At 37.2% G+C, this 17,228-nt stretch overlaps 1 protein-coding gene and 1 long non-coding RNA gene across 2 annotated transcripts; one reads left to right on the forward strand and one right to left on the reverse strand.

The window, feature by feature from the left end:
* The first annotated feature begins 1,418 nt into the window (after positions 1-1,418).
* Positions 1,419-2,210, forward strand: LOC127968618 (uncharacterized). Its single transcript, XR_008156029.1, has 3 exons — positions 1,419-1,487; positions 1,991-2,050; positions 2,135-2,210. It is a non-coding gene; the product is annotated as an uncharacterized LOC127968618 (long non-coding RNA).
* Positions 2,211-10,629: 8,419 nt separating this feature from the next.
* Positions 10,630-15,925, reverse strand: LOC127967968 (GTPase IMAP family member 8-like). Its single transcript, XM_052568735.1, has 6 exons — positions 15,916-15,925; positions 15,012-15,686; positions 13,370-14,137; positions 11,617-11,658; positions 11,182-11,286; positions 10,630-11,036 (listed from the first exon to the last, which is right to left on the reverse strand). Exons 1-6 carry the CDS (start codon positions 15,923-15,925, stop codon positions 10,903-10,905), a joined length of 1,734 nt encoding a protein of 577 aa, XP_052424695.1. The 3' UTR covers positions 10,630-10,902.
* Between the last annotated feature and the right edge of the window lie 1,303 nt (positions 15,926-17,228).

Raw genomic sequence — 17,228 nt, forward strand, 5'->3', positions numbered from 1 at the left:
AGTTTCAAGGAATGTTTTTTTAAAAGTTGAATTGAATGTGTTTTTATAAACCCAAGCATGAAATACAGTATCAAAAGTCAAACGATACATTTGTCCATACTTCACTCATACTGCTTATGGTGAAAAGCTCCTTTTTTCCTCGATACTGAAGCCGTTTTTCAATAACGCAGTGCAGCTGCACCGCCATTGATTGGTTTAATCTGTTAAACTCTTTAAACCAATGACAGCGCTGTGGCGATGCAGCGTGCCAAAGCCCGCCAAAATTGCAAATCGCCCAAGGAAATAAGATCTCAGCAAGGTTTTTTCTTTGCTGGATCACTTTGCTGAAGGCCTTCGCTTGCTGGAACGACCTTTTCCGCCATTGAAGAGGCACCGAAGCGGCTCAGCTGAGATCGTCGAACACCTGCAGCGCCGGTGTTCTCGTAGACTGGCGACCTCGAGCCGCCCACTTCATGTTTTCGGTAAGCTTCTCAGTAAATCTCCTGCCGCCATCCAGCGCTTTTATGGGGCCGTTCAAATATCGCGGCTTTTGCGCGCTCAAGTTCGTTATTTCCAATGTATGCGCGGTATGCGCGCTCATAAGGCCAGTGATCGGCGACACACTGGATGCGTTGCGCAAGCGTCTCAGCCGCGTGGCGTGTCTGTTTTTAATTCGGCTCCCATGTTAACAGGTTCGAGCTTGCTTGCAGACTGCGCGCGGAAAACGCGTGCATGCTAGAAATAGAACCGATGCCTATTTGTTGGAAGCGTTTCCTGGCAAAATATAATAGGAAAATGTTTGTGATTTTGTACACAAATACATATTAATTCATGACATTTTTTATTTGAAAGAAAATAGGATGACATAAATTCAGATATAAATGTAATTAAATAAATATTGATTTTCAAATATTGCACCTGTCAAACATAGTCTATTTTGCCGTCAAAACTGTTGACGATGTCCTTTATCAGTAGGCGTAGGTGTGTAAAAAAAAAAAAAAAAAAAAAGTTGATATTGTTGTAATGAAGACAGCCCACCCAGCACCAGACGTCATTTGGACGTCGTTTTCTGGTCTAAATCAAGTCGGCCCGTCATGGCCATCTTTTAGACCAAAAAGCGACGTTGAAAATTGGTCTTCGATTTGTTCCGTCGAATTTGGTCCAAATTAAGCCCAAAAAGCGACATTTAACGTCTTTTTTAAAAAAAAAAATAATTATTATTTTAATCCAAATTTATCCCAAAAATAGATGTAGATGGGCTTTAGTCCAAATTTAGCACAAAATAACCTTTTATTTCGCACCACAAAGCCATTAATATAAACTAGTGAAGAAATATATTAGACATCATGTCTGAAGCACTGTTAAATATATTGAAATATATTTTGAAAAAACACTTGTTGTGCACGCGCTGAACTAGAGCGGAAAAGTCACCATGGAAACGGGGCGCAGCTCAACCGTCAAGCAGCTGAACGGACGCTGTCTCTCATGGTTGTTTTCACTAATTTCAGGTAAGTTTAATCCCTAAATTGCAAAACATATTACATAAAAGTGTCCCTGAAACTTTCTTTCATGTAAATGACACGCTTTCGTTGAAAATGTACTTTATAGAAATGGTCAGTGTCTAAAGAAAAAGTCCGTTAGCATCTCAACTGTAATGCTAACTATGCATCTTTTACAATATTTCGCCTAACTTACATCAGCATGAATCTGTAATTTTCTTATATGTGTGTGTGTGTGTGTGTGTGTGTTTATAAAATATTTTCATTGTGTGTGTGTGTGTGTTTGTTTGTCTGTTAGTTATTTTGATGTCCACACTGTAAGAGTATTAGCCGGTTAGTAAAGCTAAAACTTTAAATTCTGTTATTCTTTTAAAAAAAAATTGTATAATCTGTAAATTATTTTCTTTTCTGCATTTCACCTCTGCTATAGTTTATTTATAATAAACCTGGCATTGTATAATAAATATTGTTGGCTTTGACAGATTGACAGAATGACATTGTTTATGTTCTAGATTATTCCATGCTGATGGCCGTGCGTGTATCCAGCTGAAGAACAATTTTAGACATAACTAGTAAGTAATACCTCAAACATACACTACCATTCCACGATTAGGGTCAGATTTATCATGTATTTACATTTACATTTATTCATTTAGCAGACTCCTTTATCCAAAGCGACTTACAGATGAAGACAGTGGAAGCAATCAAAAACAACAAATAGAGCAATGATATGTAAGTTCTATAACAAGTCTCAGTTAGGTTAACAAAGTACACGTAGCATGGGATTTTAAATTATATAATAAGAAAAAAAAAAGGATAGAATTAAATAAAGAATAGAGCAAGCTAGTTAGAGGTCTTTACACATACACACACACACACACATACATGTATAAAATTGCATAATAAATGAAAAGAAAATACAAAAAGATTAGAAAGGTAGTTAGAATTTTTTTTTTAAGACTAGAGTTAGAATAGTGAGTGTTAAAGTTAGAGGGTCAAATAAAGGTAGAAGAGAAATAGAAAATATTATTTAATGTATTTAAAATAAATATTTTATGCTCACCACTGCTGCATTTATTTGATTAAAATACAGTAAAATAGTAATATTTGAAATTACTAGGGGTGACCCGACTAAGGTTTTTCACAGTCGAATCTGAATTTTAAAATCTTGGTGATATTCGACTGATAGTCTAATCATATGTTTAGGGGCAGAATACACTGAGTCAAGTCAGACATTCGACAGTCATAATTACTGATCTTAACACACAGGTAAAATGAACACCTCACAGAGACAAACAGGGTAAATAATAGTTCATCATTGATAGATCTTTTCTATTTCAGAGACTGAAAATCATTGATAAACCACAAGGTTTGATAAACCCCAGGACTGGACATGAGTGTTGTAAGTCATTCTGCCTCTTTATAGTTCATGTTCAGAACATATTGCAGGAGATCTCAACATTGTCTCTCAAGGTCCACTTACATGCAGCGTTTTACACCAACCTAGTGCAGTGCACCTGAACACATTAATCAAGGTCTTCAGTTTTACTAACTATAAGTCACAGACAGGTGAGTGTGATCAGGTGTGGACGTAAACACTGGGTGTGTTTCACTCAGGTCCGTTGCTCAGTACTCAGTGGTGAAGGGCTGCCTTAATCACAATTTTCTTTTTACGGTGCACTGATAATTCGCTATAAGGTTACACGTAATAGCTTTTAAAACACAAACCAATAATATATTTCAGCATAAACATATCACTAGAAAGGTAATGTCTAATCTAGTAAGCATTTCCAATTTATGAATTAAATCTTGCACATACATGTAAAGTATTTATCATAATGTGCTGTAAATAGCATTAAAAGCAAGATATCAGTTTTACTGTTGTGCATTAATGTCAGTAGTGATGTTGTACAATGAGGACAGAAATAGTCACCAGTGTATAGTGAGCCACAGTGCTTACCAGTACCTACATTTATGTACACAATATATTCACAGCTGGGCAAACTGTGAAGCTGATTGAGACGTAAACTCTGCATGACCGTGGACCTTAAGCCAAGCATAGGTCTCTGCAGGAAAGTAATGGGAGTTACCAGATCAGGGTGTTTTTAGACCATGGTACCTAATTGGCTGACGTCATAGGGATGGTAGGTTTAGGGTGGGGTTAGGTAAGGGGGGTCATTTTGATTGCATGATTTAGAAACACGCAGCAGTTTGAAAACACACACAAAGTCATAAACGCCCGGTTTTACTCTGCAGAAACCCAAGTCTCACCTTAAGGGCCAGAGCTGACAGCCCCTGACAAACTGATTAGTTAATAATCCCTCATGAAGAACGAGTACACTTCAATTAGTACATTTTGTACAAACATTGTTTTTGTATTAACTTACATTTTAGTTAATGTTTTCTTTCTCACTTTAGATGCTTGAGAAAAAACAGTGAGGTTAAAGCATTCAAAGTGGAAACATCTGCCGTGGCTCATTCATCCAGAATTGGGATGGAGGAAGCAGGAGAAGAAGCAGAAGATCAGAGATCAGGCAGAGATCTACTGGTGGGAACCCCATTTACCAAACGTGTTAGTTGAACTAAAGATTTTCCTCACTCACCTTCATGTTGTTCCAAGCCAGACTTTTGTTCATCTTTGAAACATAAATGCTGAACTTTTTAATGAAATCTGAGAATTTTTATTTATTTATAAAATAATGCATTCACACAAGCACCATGATGCATCAGTGTTGCATTGGCGTGAGAGCTGGCGCTTTTGATGCTTCTGTGAAAATTCATTGTGGATTCATAATGTCTGAATGGATTATTTTTGCTGTTGTTGTTTTTTGTGTACACAAGGCATCTGTTAAAAAAATATCTTGATTTGTGTTCTGCACAAAAGGGTAAGTAATTAATGACAGAATTGACATTTTTGGTTGTTCTAATGTAATAATTGGTCATAGTTTGTCTTGAAAAATTATATCAATACAAAAAGATAAGTTTATAGTAATTTTATAGTTTATAGTAAAGACTTTTAAATTGATAGATAAAATCTAAATAAATACTACTCTTTTGCAAGGTCTATTAAAAAAATACTGATAAATGTAATAGTTAACACAAAATATTGGGCAGCACAACGGTTTTAAACATTGATAATAATCAGAAATGTTTCTTGAGCAGCAAATCAGTATATTATAATGATTTCTGAAGATCACGTAACACTGAAGACCGGAGTAATTGTGTTAAAATTCAGTTTACAGGCATAGATTACATTTGACAATGCATCCACCTAGAAAACAATAATTTCTGTAGTTATATTTCACAATATTAATGTTTTTACGGTCCGTTTAATCAAAGGAGGCTCAAGATGTGATTAAGAATTTACATGAAATGTGTGTAATGTGTCAATATACTGTGAATTGCCTAATTTCACTAATTAGGAATATGAAAAATAATTTGCGGTTGTAATTAGGTCTGAAAAAGATGTCTTTTCACCTTTCACTTTTCAACCACATTTAAACGTAATTTGGACGTCTGCCAATGACGTCTTTTCAACGAGTTTTTGCTGGGTGGGTCCTAGATGCTTGCACTTTTTAGGCACGATTTGTTTAGTTTTTGAATATACTTTATACTGTTAAAAGGTACATCATTAAAACAAAAAATATGAGTTCACATATCACACCTTAACACGCTTGGAAAACGTAATTAGAACTAGCTACTAAATAACTTAAAAATGCCTATCCATATACAGCTATGATTCGCGAACCCGCTTTGAACTCCCGAACTGATTCAAATGATTCGCGAACCCACTTTGAACTCCCGAACTGACTCAAATGATTCGCGAACACCCTACGAACTCCGGAACTGATTCAAATGATTCGCGATCCCGCTCCGAACTCCCGAACTGATTAAAATGATTTACGATCCCCAAACTGACTCAAATGATTCGCGAACCTACTTAAATGATTCGCGAACCCGCTCCGAACTTCCGGAATGATTCAAATGATTCGCGATCCCCGAACTGACTCAAATGATTCGAACCCGCTCCGAACTCCCGAAGTGACTCAAATGATTCGCGATTCCCAAACTGACTCAAATGATTCGCGAACCCGCTTTGAACTCCCGAACTGATTCAAATGATTCATGATCCCGCTCCGAACTCCCGAACTGACTCAAATGATTTGCGATCCCCAAACTGACTCAAATGATTCTCAAATGATTCTAACTGATTTTAAGGTACGAAAAGTATGTTAACAAATAAAATATAAATATTTCCATTTCGAACTGCTTTCCACGTCGAAACATCTACGAACATAACCATGTGAGCAGATCACTCTCTCACTATTTGATTGCTCTAGTCTTTATCCACTCATCATCATCATCCAATCAGAACACAAAAGAACTCTTTGACCACAGCTGCTGTGCTTCTAAAGCTCTTGCAGCAGCTAGACACTGGTTTTCTCTGAGGTGGTTGGATCACATCAGATTGTGGTTAATCTTGCAGATCATGACTATATGCATTCATAAATGCATTTGAATACACCGAATAATGCAGTGAAAGAACGCACTCAAAATGCACACACGCCACGCACACTTCATCATGTAACATTTACATTAACCTAGATCCGTGCATTTGTAGGCACGATTTGTATCGTTTTTGAATATAATTGATAATATTAAAAGGCACATTATTAAAACAAAAAATACGAGTTCACAGATCGCACCTAAACGCGCGTGGAAAACATAATTAGTACTAGCTACTAAATTATTTAAAAATGCCTATCCATATACAGCTATGATCAGCTGTTCCTTCATATTGGCTGAGCTTTCAACGTTCCTACATTTGAAATAACAGACTTGAGCACGCAAAAGACGTATAGCCTTGTTTGCTGCTCTTTCATTTCATTCTTTGAATTTATGTGAAATTATGTAGCGCAACTAAACAATTTTGCTTTATGGATTAAAATTTTTCATCTGTTGAACACCAAACATAAACAAAAAGAAGTAATAAAATCATTGTTTGGTTCTTTAAGAATCTCCCCACCAAACGGGGCCTCAGGAGAGGACACGTTGTGGTTTTTTATTTAAACTGATTGATTTTCCACAAATAGCAGTTTATAAACCTGTTGAAATATCAAGACTATGGTGTAAACAACAATATTAGCCACATTGACATACGTAATACACCATAAATTCTGAATATACTAACATGAATAAAATATAAATGTCAATATAATCAGCAATATAATTAGTGTTTAAAATTAAATGACTAAATAAAGCAAATATCTCTAAACACAGGAATACACAATCAATGTAAAACGCATCAAACCATTAGCCCAAAACGACAAAGGTGTAAGTTGGTCTAAAGTGAATTGTAATTTTAAATAGTGACACTGTTACTAATCTAAAGCGATTGACTACATTACCCATTCAGCACCACAAGCAGGATGTAGCTTATGTAACAGTGAAACGCTCCAAATTCAAATATTTACTAGAATATAGTCAAGGGTACTATCGAGCTGACAGCGTTAAACGTGAGACTGAAAATAAGATTTTATCAACATGACCAACGTAACAATTATCAAGTATACAAACCACGCACATACATAGCGGCAGTACAGCAGTAGTGCAACAAACGAACAAACAAACTTTAACCACAGCTCAATAGAGAGAAACAACCGCTTACCGGTGGCGCATCTCTCCTTATGAGACAACATGTCAAACCTAATACTCTCTTTCGCATATAGCCCGTGCTTAAGTACTGGATTCCGACATACAGATTTTACTGGTCCACGTTTCAACTCTTGACTGCCCATGCTTTAATCAGGTAAATGAACCTCCCACTTATTTACCTGCGTTACATTGCTGTTAAACTCCCGTGACGTAGTAAACGCTACACTCATTATTTTCATTAATTTTACAAAGTAAACAATTTGTTTGCATTTGCGCGAGCATGTTCACGCAGCATTGTCTCGCGAGTGCAGTGCACGTTTTTGAATTCCAACGGTCGAGAAGAGATTGATCCCGTTCTGCTGATTTAAATTGATGTTCTGACGGAAATATTGTTGTGGTAAGTCGGATACATTTTTTAAAAATAAAATCAAACCTCACTTCTTCAGCTAGGATTTTTCTTCACTGGATCGTTTCGCTGAATGCCTTCGCCTGCTGGAACGAGCTTTCCCACTTTTGAAGAGGCACTGAAGTGGATCAGCTGAGATCGCCGAACATCTGCGGCGCCGGTGTTCTCGCAGACTGGCGACCTCGAGCCGCCCACTTCACGTTTTCGGTAAGCTTCTTAGTAAATCTCCTGCCGCCATCCAGCGCTTTTAAGGAGCCTTTTACATATTGCATCTTTTGCGCGCTCAAGTTCGTTATTTCCAATGTAGGCGCGAGGTATGCATGCACATCATGGTTGCTTAGCAACGGCAGACGCCTCAGGGGCGAAAATGGCCAGAGCAGACACGACCAGAGCAGTGTCCCTTGGCTGAAGTGAGCGACCTTGTCTCTTTTGTCGGATCAGAGGATGAGCCGCTTGATGACTCCATGTCACTCGCGGTTTCCGAAATGGAAGATTTGGCCAGTAATTCTGACCCCGTCCACATGCCGTCACTAGAGCCCATCGACGCTAAAGCTGGGATGGATGCCAAGCTTTTTCGCATCCTCTCCAAAGCTGGCGAGAAACCTGATTTAGAGTGGGCGCCGCCTGAAGAGCCAATACACAGCAGGCTGGACGAGTGGTACCTGCCAGGATGCATTCAGGCCCCCCACCAGTGCTCTTCCCCGCTCTTCCCTGAAGTTCACGATGAGCTGACTGAAGTTGTGGACTACTCGGCCCGCTTACGCACTTCCACTTCTGCAGCTCTCACTTCAGTCAATGGCTCTCAGGAGAAGGGCTATGAGCAAATGCTGCCTTTGGACAAGGCCGTTGCTGCTTACATTTTTTTTTCTTTCATTTGGACACGGTCTTGACTTGGACTCGAAACTTTGGACATGAACTTGAACCTCTTTGAACTCGGTCTTGACTCTGTCTCAACTAGTCTTGGACTTTGACTTGACTTGCACTTGACAAAGCTGGACTTGACTACAGCTCTAGTTGACGCTATCAATCTGTGTTACTCCTCTATGGGCCTTGAGTGCCCCATAGGACTAAGAGCCCACTCCACTAGAGGGATGGCCTCTTCACGGGCCTGGTCTAGTGGTGTTTCTATCAAGGACATCTGTGAGGCGGCTGGCTGGTCCTTGCAGTCTGGCGGGCTTTGGCGCTACACAGCGCTGTCATTGGTTTAAAAAGTTTAACAGATTAAACAAATTGCAATGCCGTTGCACTGCGTTATTGAAAAAAGGCTTCAGTATCAAGGAAAAAGGAGCTTTTCCCCATACACAGTACTGATTCCATATCTCATGGAAGCGAGATTACGTTCTAACGGAGTATGTTGTGTGTTTACATAGGCTAGTAAAAGATTTAGAAAAAATTGTGGAACGGAAAAATGCGTTCGGTGTGAAAAATTGCGAAAGAGCAAATGCCACATTAAGTTATGAATTGAGAATCATTCGTGCATCCTGTAGCCTATTTCCAATTCAAAACTTCAAAATACGACATTTTGAATTATATGTAGATACCTAAGTGGATCGTATATATGTCCAAAATATGGGTTTAGAGCCTGTGTTTCCCCGGAAGGCTTCCACAATTTCAAGAGGGCTATGATTGATTTGCAGAAGCTGGGTGTAATAATCACATGCCTATGTGCATTTAGTTTAAACTCGAAGTAGATTGGTCTGTCTAAGAGAGATCCCAATTTGTCGGTCATCTGACACGACATGTCCGTTCCCTCATTCACGGAACAAGGGTTACCATACGTATCTGAGACGTTACTTCTAAAAGTGATCCGCTTGAAATATTTGGTTGCACTTTATGGTCTATTTAAAAATGCTGGCCTGAGTTTGTGGATATAATATGTGGATATAATAATGTTGTAAACCCACAGAGAGAATCTGACTATAGAGTTAGAGTTTCTCTTTCGCCATTATGTCCTCGACCAAATTACTGAACCTCATGTTGCGTCGGGATGTTTGTTCTTGTGTACTGTTAATCACTTCAGATCAGGCTAAAAAAAGATGGATAACTACTCATGAAGACTTAATTGATAGAAAAGTTTCTTAACACTGATACAGAATCTCATATAAATAAATAAAAACAGGTACATTGTCTATTGGCAATAGTGTAGTGATGTCTTCTGTCAAAGTGCTGAATTTGTTAAAACATTTGAAACTGATGCAAATTATGCTTGGGCACATCTTTCATATTTGCAGAACAACCGTAAAAGCAGCCGTTTATTAAAGCAGTTTGCTCTCTTTGTTCCTCCTGTAAACAGTCCCACATCACAATCTTTCCAGCATCCTTGTGTGTTTTTCCATATACAGATCAGAATTTATACAGTACTTGTGATCAAGTAAAAATAAAAGGGTATAATCAGATTAATATCAAGAGTCTTTATTTTTTGCAATTCAAGGGGACAGACAAATCATAATCAAAAATACTTCTTCAGAGGAACATTACAACAGGTAGAGTACCTGGAGTAGAATGAAAGTAAATTAAATCGACAATAACTGCTCTTTGATCACTAAGGCTCTGGTTCAGAAATACTTTGCATGAATAAAATGTGCATTTGAATGCTTAAATGTCATGTACTGTACATTTTTGATCATTCATTATATTGATGTCCACGTGTTGGATCAGATAATTCTATTTGAAGGTAGATGTAGAATCTGATATACAAGTTCAGCAAAACCACAGAGCACCTGAAGTCTTTTGTTTACTTGTATTTCTTGTTTTACACTAAGACCTTTTACTTTGTTTCTACAGTTAACAGTTCCAGGGAGCAGATAATCATCAGTTAAACATCATATTCAATTTGAGTTTATTTGTATAGTGCCCTTCACAGTATGAACAGCTGCAAAGCAACTTTACAAAATACGTTTCAACAATATATTTAGTAATAGATTCTCAGTGGTGACTATGTTAAAGTGTTATTTACAAAAAACATCATTGTGTGTTTTTCCTTATACAAACCAGAACTTCTGGTTATGATCACGGTCAACAGCACAACGATCTGCTGAATTGTTTCTTTTAATTCATCAGAAAAAATGATACACAAACTTACAGCTCAAACAGCAACAAGCTTTATTAACAGCACTTCTGATAAAAGAGGTCTTGGTTTGTCTGTATAAAATGGTTAATTTAATGAAGTGATGTCATGTGAGAACCGGTTATTGCGTGAGTTAATGAATGCATGTGAAAGATAAATATTTATCTGATTTCTCAGTACGTTACCTGAGCTCTTGGTATAACCGCACACAGAGGGTTTGTATTAAAACATATTTACACTCAGTGCTCTCTCTATTTTAGTAAATAGTGAAATGAGTCAGAAATATTAATATATCTTCAGTCTCTTTTCCTCATCCCTGATTCTGGATATTGTATTTTATCAATAGTATGTTCAACATATTGATTGTAGTTCTGTAGCCATCTCTCAACAGCATCCACTGACTTTTGCCTCCTCTCAGCCTGAGATAGATCTGGAAATGACAACAAATTACATTATTTATAAAGAAAACATGATTATATTCTGGCAAAACAGATTTATATTAAGTTGATGACTTTTCTCCATTGAACTCAAACACTTGATCAATTTGGTGTAAAACAGGTTGATCTACTACTCACCAATTAATGATTTAATGTCCTGTAAACTTTCTCGAACACCATCTATGATGATAGTTTCCCATCTGATGAACTCTCTCTCCAGAAGAGTTTTAATTGGCTCAGACACTGAAAAACATATTAATGTTCACACCACAGAAATCTGCAGAGTATCAGTAAGACGTCTGAGGATGCCCACCACAGACTGTTCAATCATCCACTTTTGATTTTGTACAGTTTTCGAGGATTATGAATCCATTCATAAAACTCCACACAACTGCTGATCGACATACACACGTTAACTAAAAGTATTGGCTAATTTGATTTGTTTTCAGCCACCAATAAAAGTGTAGTACTCTCAACTCTAATTAGCATGTTTACACTTTTGATTCCCAAGAACCGACACATTGCCATTTCAGGGTGATCATATTTCTTAAGACATAAAAAAATCCCACTTACTGCTGTCCTGCTGAAGTGGGTCATCGGGAGGTTTATCGTCATCTACAAAATGAAACACCATTTTGAAAATGTAAATTGGTGAAATATATTTAGAGACTAGAATAAAATTGCTTGAGAAAGCAGTTTAAAGCTTGAAGTTCAAAGTAGTTTTAAAATCTTGAAGTTTGAATTAGTAGTGGTTTCAACAATTCAAAGCTTTAGGATCTATCAGATGGATAGAAATATTAAAAAGATTATATAGAACAAATAGATAACATTTGAAAGAATATTGGATAGAATGGAAACTTAACTGAGTCTAGATGGATTCCAGCTTAAAGGGATAATTCACCCAAAAATGAAAATTATGTCATTAATAACTCGCCCTCATGTCGTTCCAAACACGTACTGTAAGACCTTCGTTTATCTTTGGAACACAGTTTAAGATGTTTTTGATTTAGAGCTCTCAGTCGCTCCATTGAAGCTGTGTGTACGGTCTACTGTCCATGTCCAGAAAGGTAAGAAAAACATCATCAAAGTAGTCCATGTGACATCAGAGGGTCAGTTAGAATTGGTTGTAAGAATTGGAACAAATGCTATTGTTTGTTCAGAGATTTGTATTTTTTTACGTTTTCAGTCCCTCCCCAACCAACCCGGAATGAAAATACATTTTGGTCCAAAAATAGCAAAAACTATGACTTTATTCAGCAATGTCTTTTCTTCCATGTCTGTTGTGAGAGAGAGTTCAAAACACAGCAGTTTGTGATATCCGGTTCGCGAACAAATTGCTCGATGTAACCAGATCTTTTTGAACCAGTTCACCAAATCGAACGGAGTCGTTTAAAACTGTTGAATAAAATGCGTCACCAAAACGCATTAATCCACAAATGACATAAGCTGTTAACTTTTTTTAATGTGGCTGACATTCCCTCTGAGTTAAAACAAACCAATATCCCGAGTAATTCATTTACTCAAACAGTACACTGACTGAACTGCTGTGAAGAGAGAACTGAAGATGAACACCGAGCCGAGCCAGATAACGAAAGAAAGATTGACTTGTTCTCATGTCAAGAACTGGTTGCATCGGTTTTCGGATCACCAGTAGTGATGGGAAGTTTGGTTCTTTTCCAAGAACCGGTTCTTCTGGACATTTCGATTCAATAAACTGGTTGAAGAAAATGGTTCACCGGTTCTTTTGTGCTCGACGTAATGATGTCATTGGCGATGATTGCCCTTGATTCAAGAACTCTCTCTCACAACAGACACGGAAGAGAAGACAATCCTGAATAAAGTCGTCAATTTTTTTTCTATTTTTGGACCAAAATGTATTTTTGATGCTTCAAAAAATTCTAACTGACCCTCTGAGGTCACATGGACTACTTTGATGATGTTTTTCTTACCTTTCTGGACATGGACAGTATACCGTACTTACATTTTCAATATTGGGACTGAGAGCTCTCAGACTAAATCTAAAATATCTTAAACTGTGTTCCGAAGATAAACGGAGGACTCACGGGTTTAGAACGACATGAGGGTGAGTTATTAATGACATAATTTTCCTTTTTCAATGAACTAACCCTTTACGTTTTATCAATTAGAAAAGATGTAGCATACCAAATCAGTCCAGTGTGAAAGCCTGACCCAAGTTTAATGATTGTAGCTTTAAAGTGAGGCGACCAAAGAAGAGGACTTTTAAGTTAAAATGGCATTTATGCAAGTTGATTACCTCAAGCCAACACATGTATACCTGATGACACAAAGGTGAGTAAAAACTTACAGTTAGGACGAGAATTCATACTCCGAGAATCCTCAAGGATTAGACAATCTTCCATGATCTGCTCATATAAGTTTTGTATCTTCTTTCTTATCTCTTCAGCTTTTATTTTAAATGCCACTTCAAGAAAGTTGCAGACATCCTTCAGTCTGATCTGTATATTCTGATCCTCCTCTGTGTCATTTCTCTGATGGCTCGTTTCTGATTCACAGTTTTTCTGTGTGTTGACATGGAACAAACAGTTTTCTTCCACCATCTCATCAATCTTCTGGAGCAGCTCTGTGACTTGATCTCGATTGTTCTTGTCTGTGTTGTCAAAGAGGTGATATCTGTTCCTGCATTTCTCAATCAGCCACTGAAGAGCTTCACCTTCACTCTCAATGTGCTGCTCGATTGAGATGTTTTTAAATCTATCGCCCCACGTGAACAAAACTATTGTGTGTCTCCAGATGTCGTCTCCCAGGATAGACATATTTTGTTCAGTGATCCTCTTTTGTTCTTCCTGAAATGCTGTATCTGCCGGAATCACAAGCAGTATGGCATGAGGGGGCTTCTCACATGATGAAACACTTCCTATGATCGCAGATCTAATGAAATCTGGGTTGAGTTCAGATGCGAAGTACTTCCACCAGCCTGGAGTGTCCAAAACAGTAATCTTCCTTCCTGTGGCAAATGTGTCTTGGTTCAAGATGGTGTTTCCAGCTGAACTCTTTCCACAATGAACCCATCCCAGCAAAGCAATTCTGATCTCCTCAAGACGACGCACATATGCTGAAATAAAAGGACAGTTGTGATGAAAAACTAAAGGATTTGCATCTTTGAACCTCTTTACACCTAGCATTCACCAACTTTAGTGCTAGTGCAGGGGTCCATTTTAGGGCTTGTTTGGCTCCTGCCTGGAATAACACACCTACCAACTTTGTAGTAATCCTGACGACCTTGATTAACTTGTTCAGATTAGTTTGATTAGGGATGGAGCTAAACTCAGGAAAATGGATCTTGAGGTCCAGGGTTGAGGACCCATGGGGTAGTGGATGGTGTTTTTATTTAGAAGAATTAAATAAAGGATTTTAGGGGATTTAATGGGGAAAAGAAAAAGAAAGAACAGCAATAAAATAATAAAGTAATAATAATAATAAATTTGAACTATTTGCAAATATTTTAAAGTATGCACACATTCACGTTTACTTATATTCCATTCACACAGATGCTTTGAAAATATGGGGGGAAAACACTGAATAATGGGGAAAATGCAAGGTCTCAAGAAATGTTTTAAAGTTGAAGTTGATGTGTTTTTAAAACCCCATGCATGAAATAAAATTTCAAAGGTCAAAATATTTGTTGTGTATTTACATAGGCTACAAAAACATTGAAAAAATGAGCAAAAGCGCAATGAAATGAAAAAGTACGTGAATAAAGACTCATTTGTGCAACCTATAGCCTATTTACAATTCAAAACTTCGAAATTTGAAAAAAGCTAAGTAGTTTGCATCTCTGGATATTAGCCGACTCTGGATTATTTGACAGGGACTGTTAGACCACTGAGACGGACCACCCTAAACTTTTACTTTTAAAACTTTTTGTCATCTTTTTGCTTGTCAAAATTCAAAGGACAACCCTAAATGTATCCACACCTTTATCTTACCTTTTTCTTGAACTTTTGACCGTTTCTCCTGTACTCTGGATTTTCTAGAATTTGCTCTGGTCTGAATTTCCTCCCACTGCTCGTTGACTTCCTTTACTTTCTTCAGATCGATGTCAAAGTGCTTGCCGTTATTCTTACGAACAATTCCTTTGATTTTCTTGAACAGCTCTTTGACTTGGGTTCGGTCGTAATGGTTTGAATTATTAAAAACTTGATATTTATTTTCACATTTTTCAATAAGTCGCTTGAGTCCCGACCTGTCCTTCTGAATATTCTGCTCTATGTCTTCTGGTTTCATTAAATCTCCTCTTGTGAAGATGACGAGGGTGTGAGTCCAGACATTGGGACCCACCATCTCCACATAATCCTCCAGAAACCTCCCGTCATTTTCAGTAAATGCAGAATCAGCCTGAATCACGATCAGAACCACATGAGGTCCAGGTGAAATCAGGGAAATCATGCGAACCAGCTGCTGTTTGGAGAGGTTGGATAAATCACTCAGATTGAAGGTTTTCCACCAGCCAGGAGTTTCAACAAGACTGACTCTCCTGTCATCAATAATCCCTTCTCTCTTCACATCCTCATCTCCTTCAGCTTCTGTTCTGGTTTCCAGTATAGTGTTGATCACCGATGTTTTCCCACAGTGATGCTTTCCAATCAGCACTGCTCTCAACTCTGAGACAAAATGAAAAGAAAATTAAATATAAGTCCATTTAAATAATAGATGCAACTACGGTATATCATCTAATGTTGTGTTTATCATGAAGGCTTTGTCAGATTGGATGGTACAAGATAAAGGATAAAAACAGTTTTGATTTCTGTTTTCTTTACAGTAAAGCATACATTTAGTATGAATCCAAAGCAAATAATTATTTGATATCTTAACAAACTCTGTAAACTTTACCTTCTTCCATCGTTCTTGCATATGTTTCTGTTTTGTTATCAAAATAACATTAAAAACGTGAAAGTATAGAAAATCTAACTATAATTTAGAAAAAATTAAATAAAATAATAATCTGAAGTGACATAAAAGCGAATATAAATATACAAATCTTCCAAACCGACACCCAGCACGAACACAGCTTCACTTCAACTTGACGCTCAAAAACAAAACACACCTTACGCCCTTATCTGAAACCAGAATATCAGGTTTGTCTTTTCTTGTACCTGATGATTTAAAGATTACTTATATTTTTCGGTGTTTCATAAAATGCATGTTACTGGAAGGAATCCATGTGCTTAATATCCCAAATATGTTAAAATTAGTGGCTGTTAAATGAGTGATATTTTTTTTTTATTATCATATAGAATGGAATAGAATTTAACTATGTCAACTTTACTTTTAAAAAGCCTTTTAAAACCCTTCAGTATTTTTTATATTTCTCGATGGTCCACTGGAGGGCATCACATTCACTCATAATGTTCTGCTCAACAAACTGTATTCGTTTGTCTGAGGCATTTATACAAGCTCAAAGAAGTAAAAAAAAAAAAACTGGTTTCAATGTTCCATTCAACGTTTCACTTAATTTGTTTAGTTGAAACTAGAAACAAGAAAAACTGAAGAATCTGTACAAAATGTCACATTTGCTTAGTTATAAAATGTAATCTTACATTAAAGGTCCCGTTCTCCTTGATCCCATGTTTTAAACTTTAGTTACTGTGTAATGTTGTTGTTAGAGTATAAATAATATCTGTAAAACTCTAAAGCTCAAAGTTCAATGCCAAGCGAGATATTTTATTTATCAGAAATCGCCTACATTGAACGACCCGTTTGGACTACATCCCTCTAGTTCCTGCAGTAATGACGTCACTAAAACAGTTTTTTTACTAACATCCGCCCACATGAATACACAAAAAGGGGGCGTGGTCTTGTTGCGCTCCGATGGAGAAGAGGAAGACTTGCGTTTGTGTTTGTCGCCATGTCATCGAAACGCTGTTATTTTCATCTCAGAGTCCAGTCAAATTTGTTTGGTCTTCCCAAGGACACTGTACTTAGAGATCAATGGTTACAATTTATGTTTAACTCGGTTCCTGAAAATTATAATCCACATGTAAATCTATATGCAGCACATTTTGCTGAGTTTCCTCAATCTCAATCAGTTTAATGCCGGATTCACACACAGATTATTCTTGAAAAATGGAGCAGTTCCCTCTTTGTCTGGAGAAGGCGTTGTTTATGGACCACAACCGGTAAGTGTATTTTATTAGTTGTGGAAC

Source organism: Carassius gibelio, chromosome B11, assembly GCF_023724105.1.
Source record: "Carassius gibelio isolate Cgi1373 ecotype wild population from Czech Republic chromosome B11, carGib1.2-hapl.c, whole genome shotgun sequence".
In the NCBI taxonomy this organism is placed as follows: domain Eukaryota; kingdom Metazoa; phylum Chordata; class Actinopteri; order Cypriniformes; family Cyprinidae; genus Carassius; species Carassius gibelio.

Coding starts and splice junctions, on each gene's coding strand:
- LOC127967968 (XM_052568735.1), bottom strand. Junction 11,287..11,616: donor CCCACTTCAGCAGGACAGCA/GTAAGTGGGATT, acceptor TATGTTTTTCAG/TGTCTGAGCCAATTAAAACT. Junction 11,037..11,181: donor GGACATTAAATCATTAATTG/GTGAGTAGTAGA, acceptor TGTCATTTCCAG/ATCTATCTCAGGCTGAGAGG.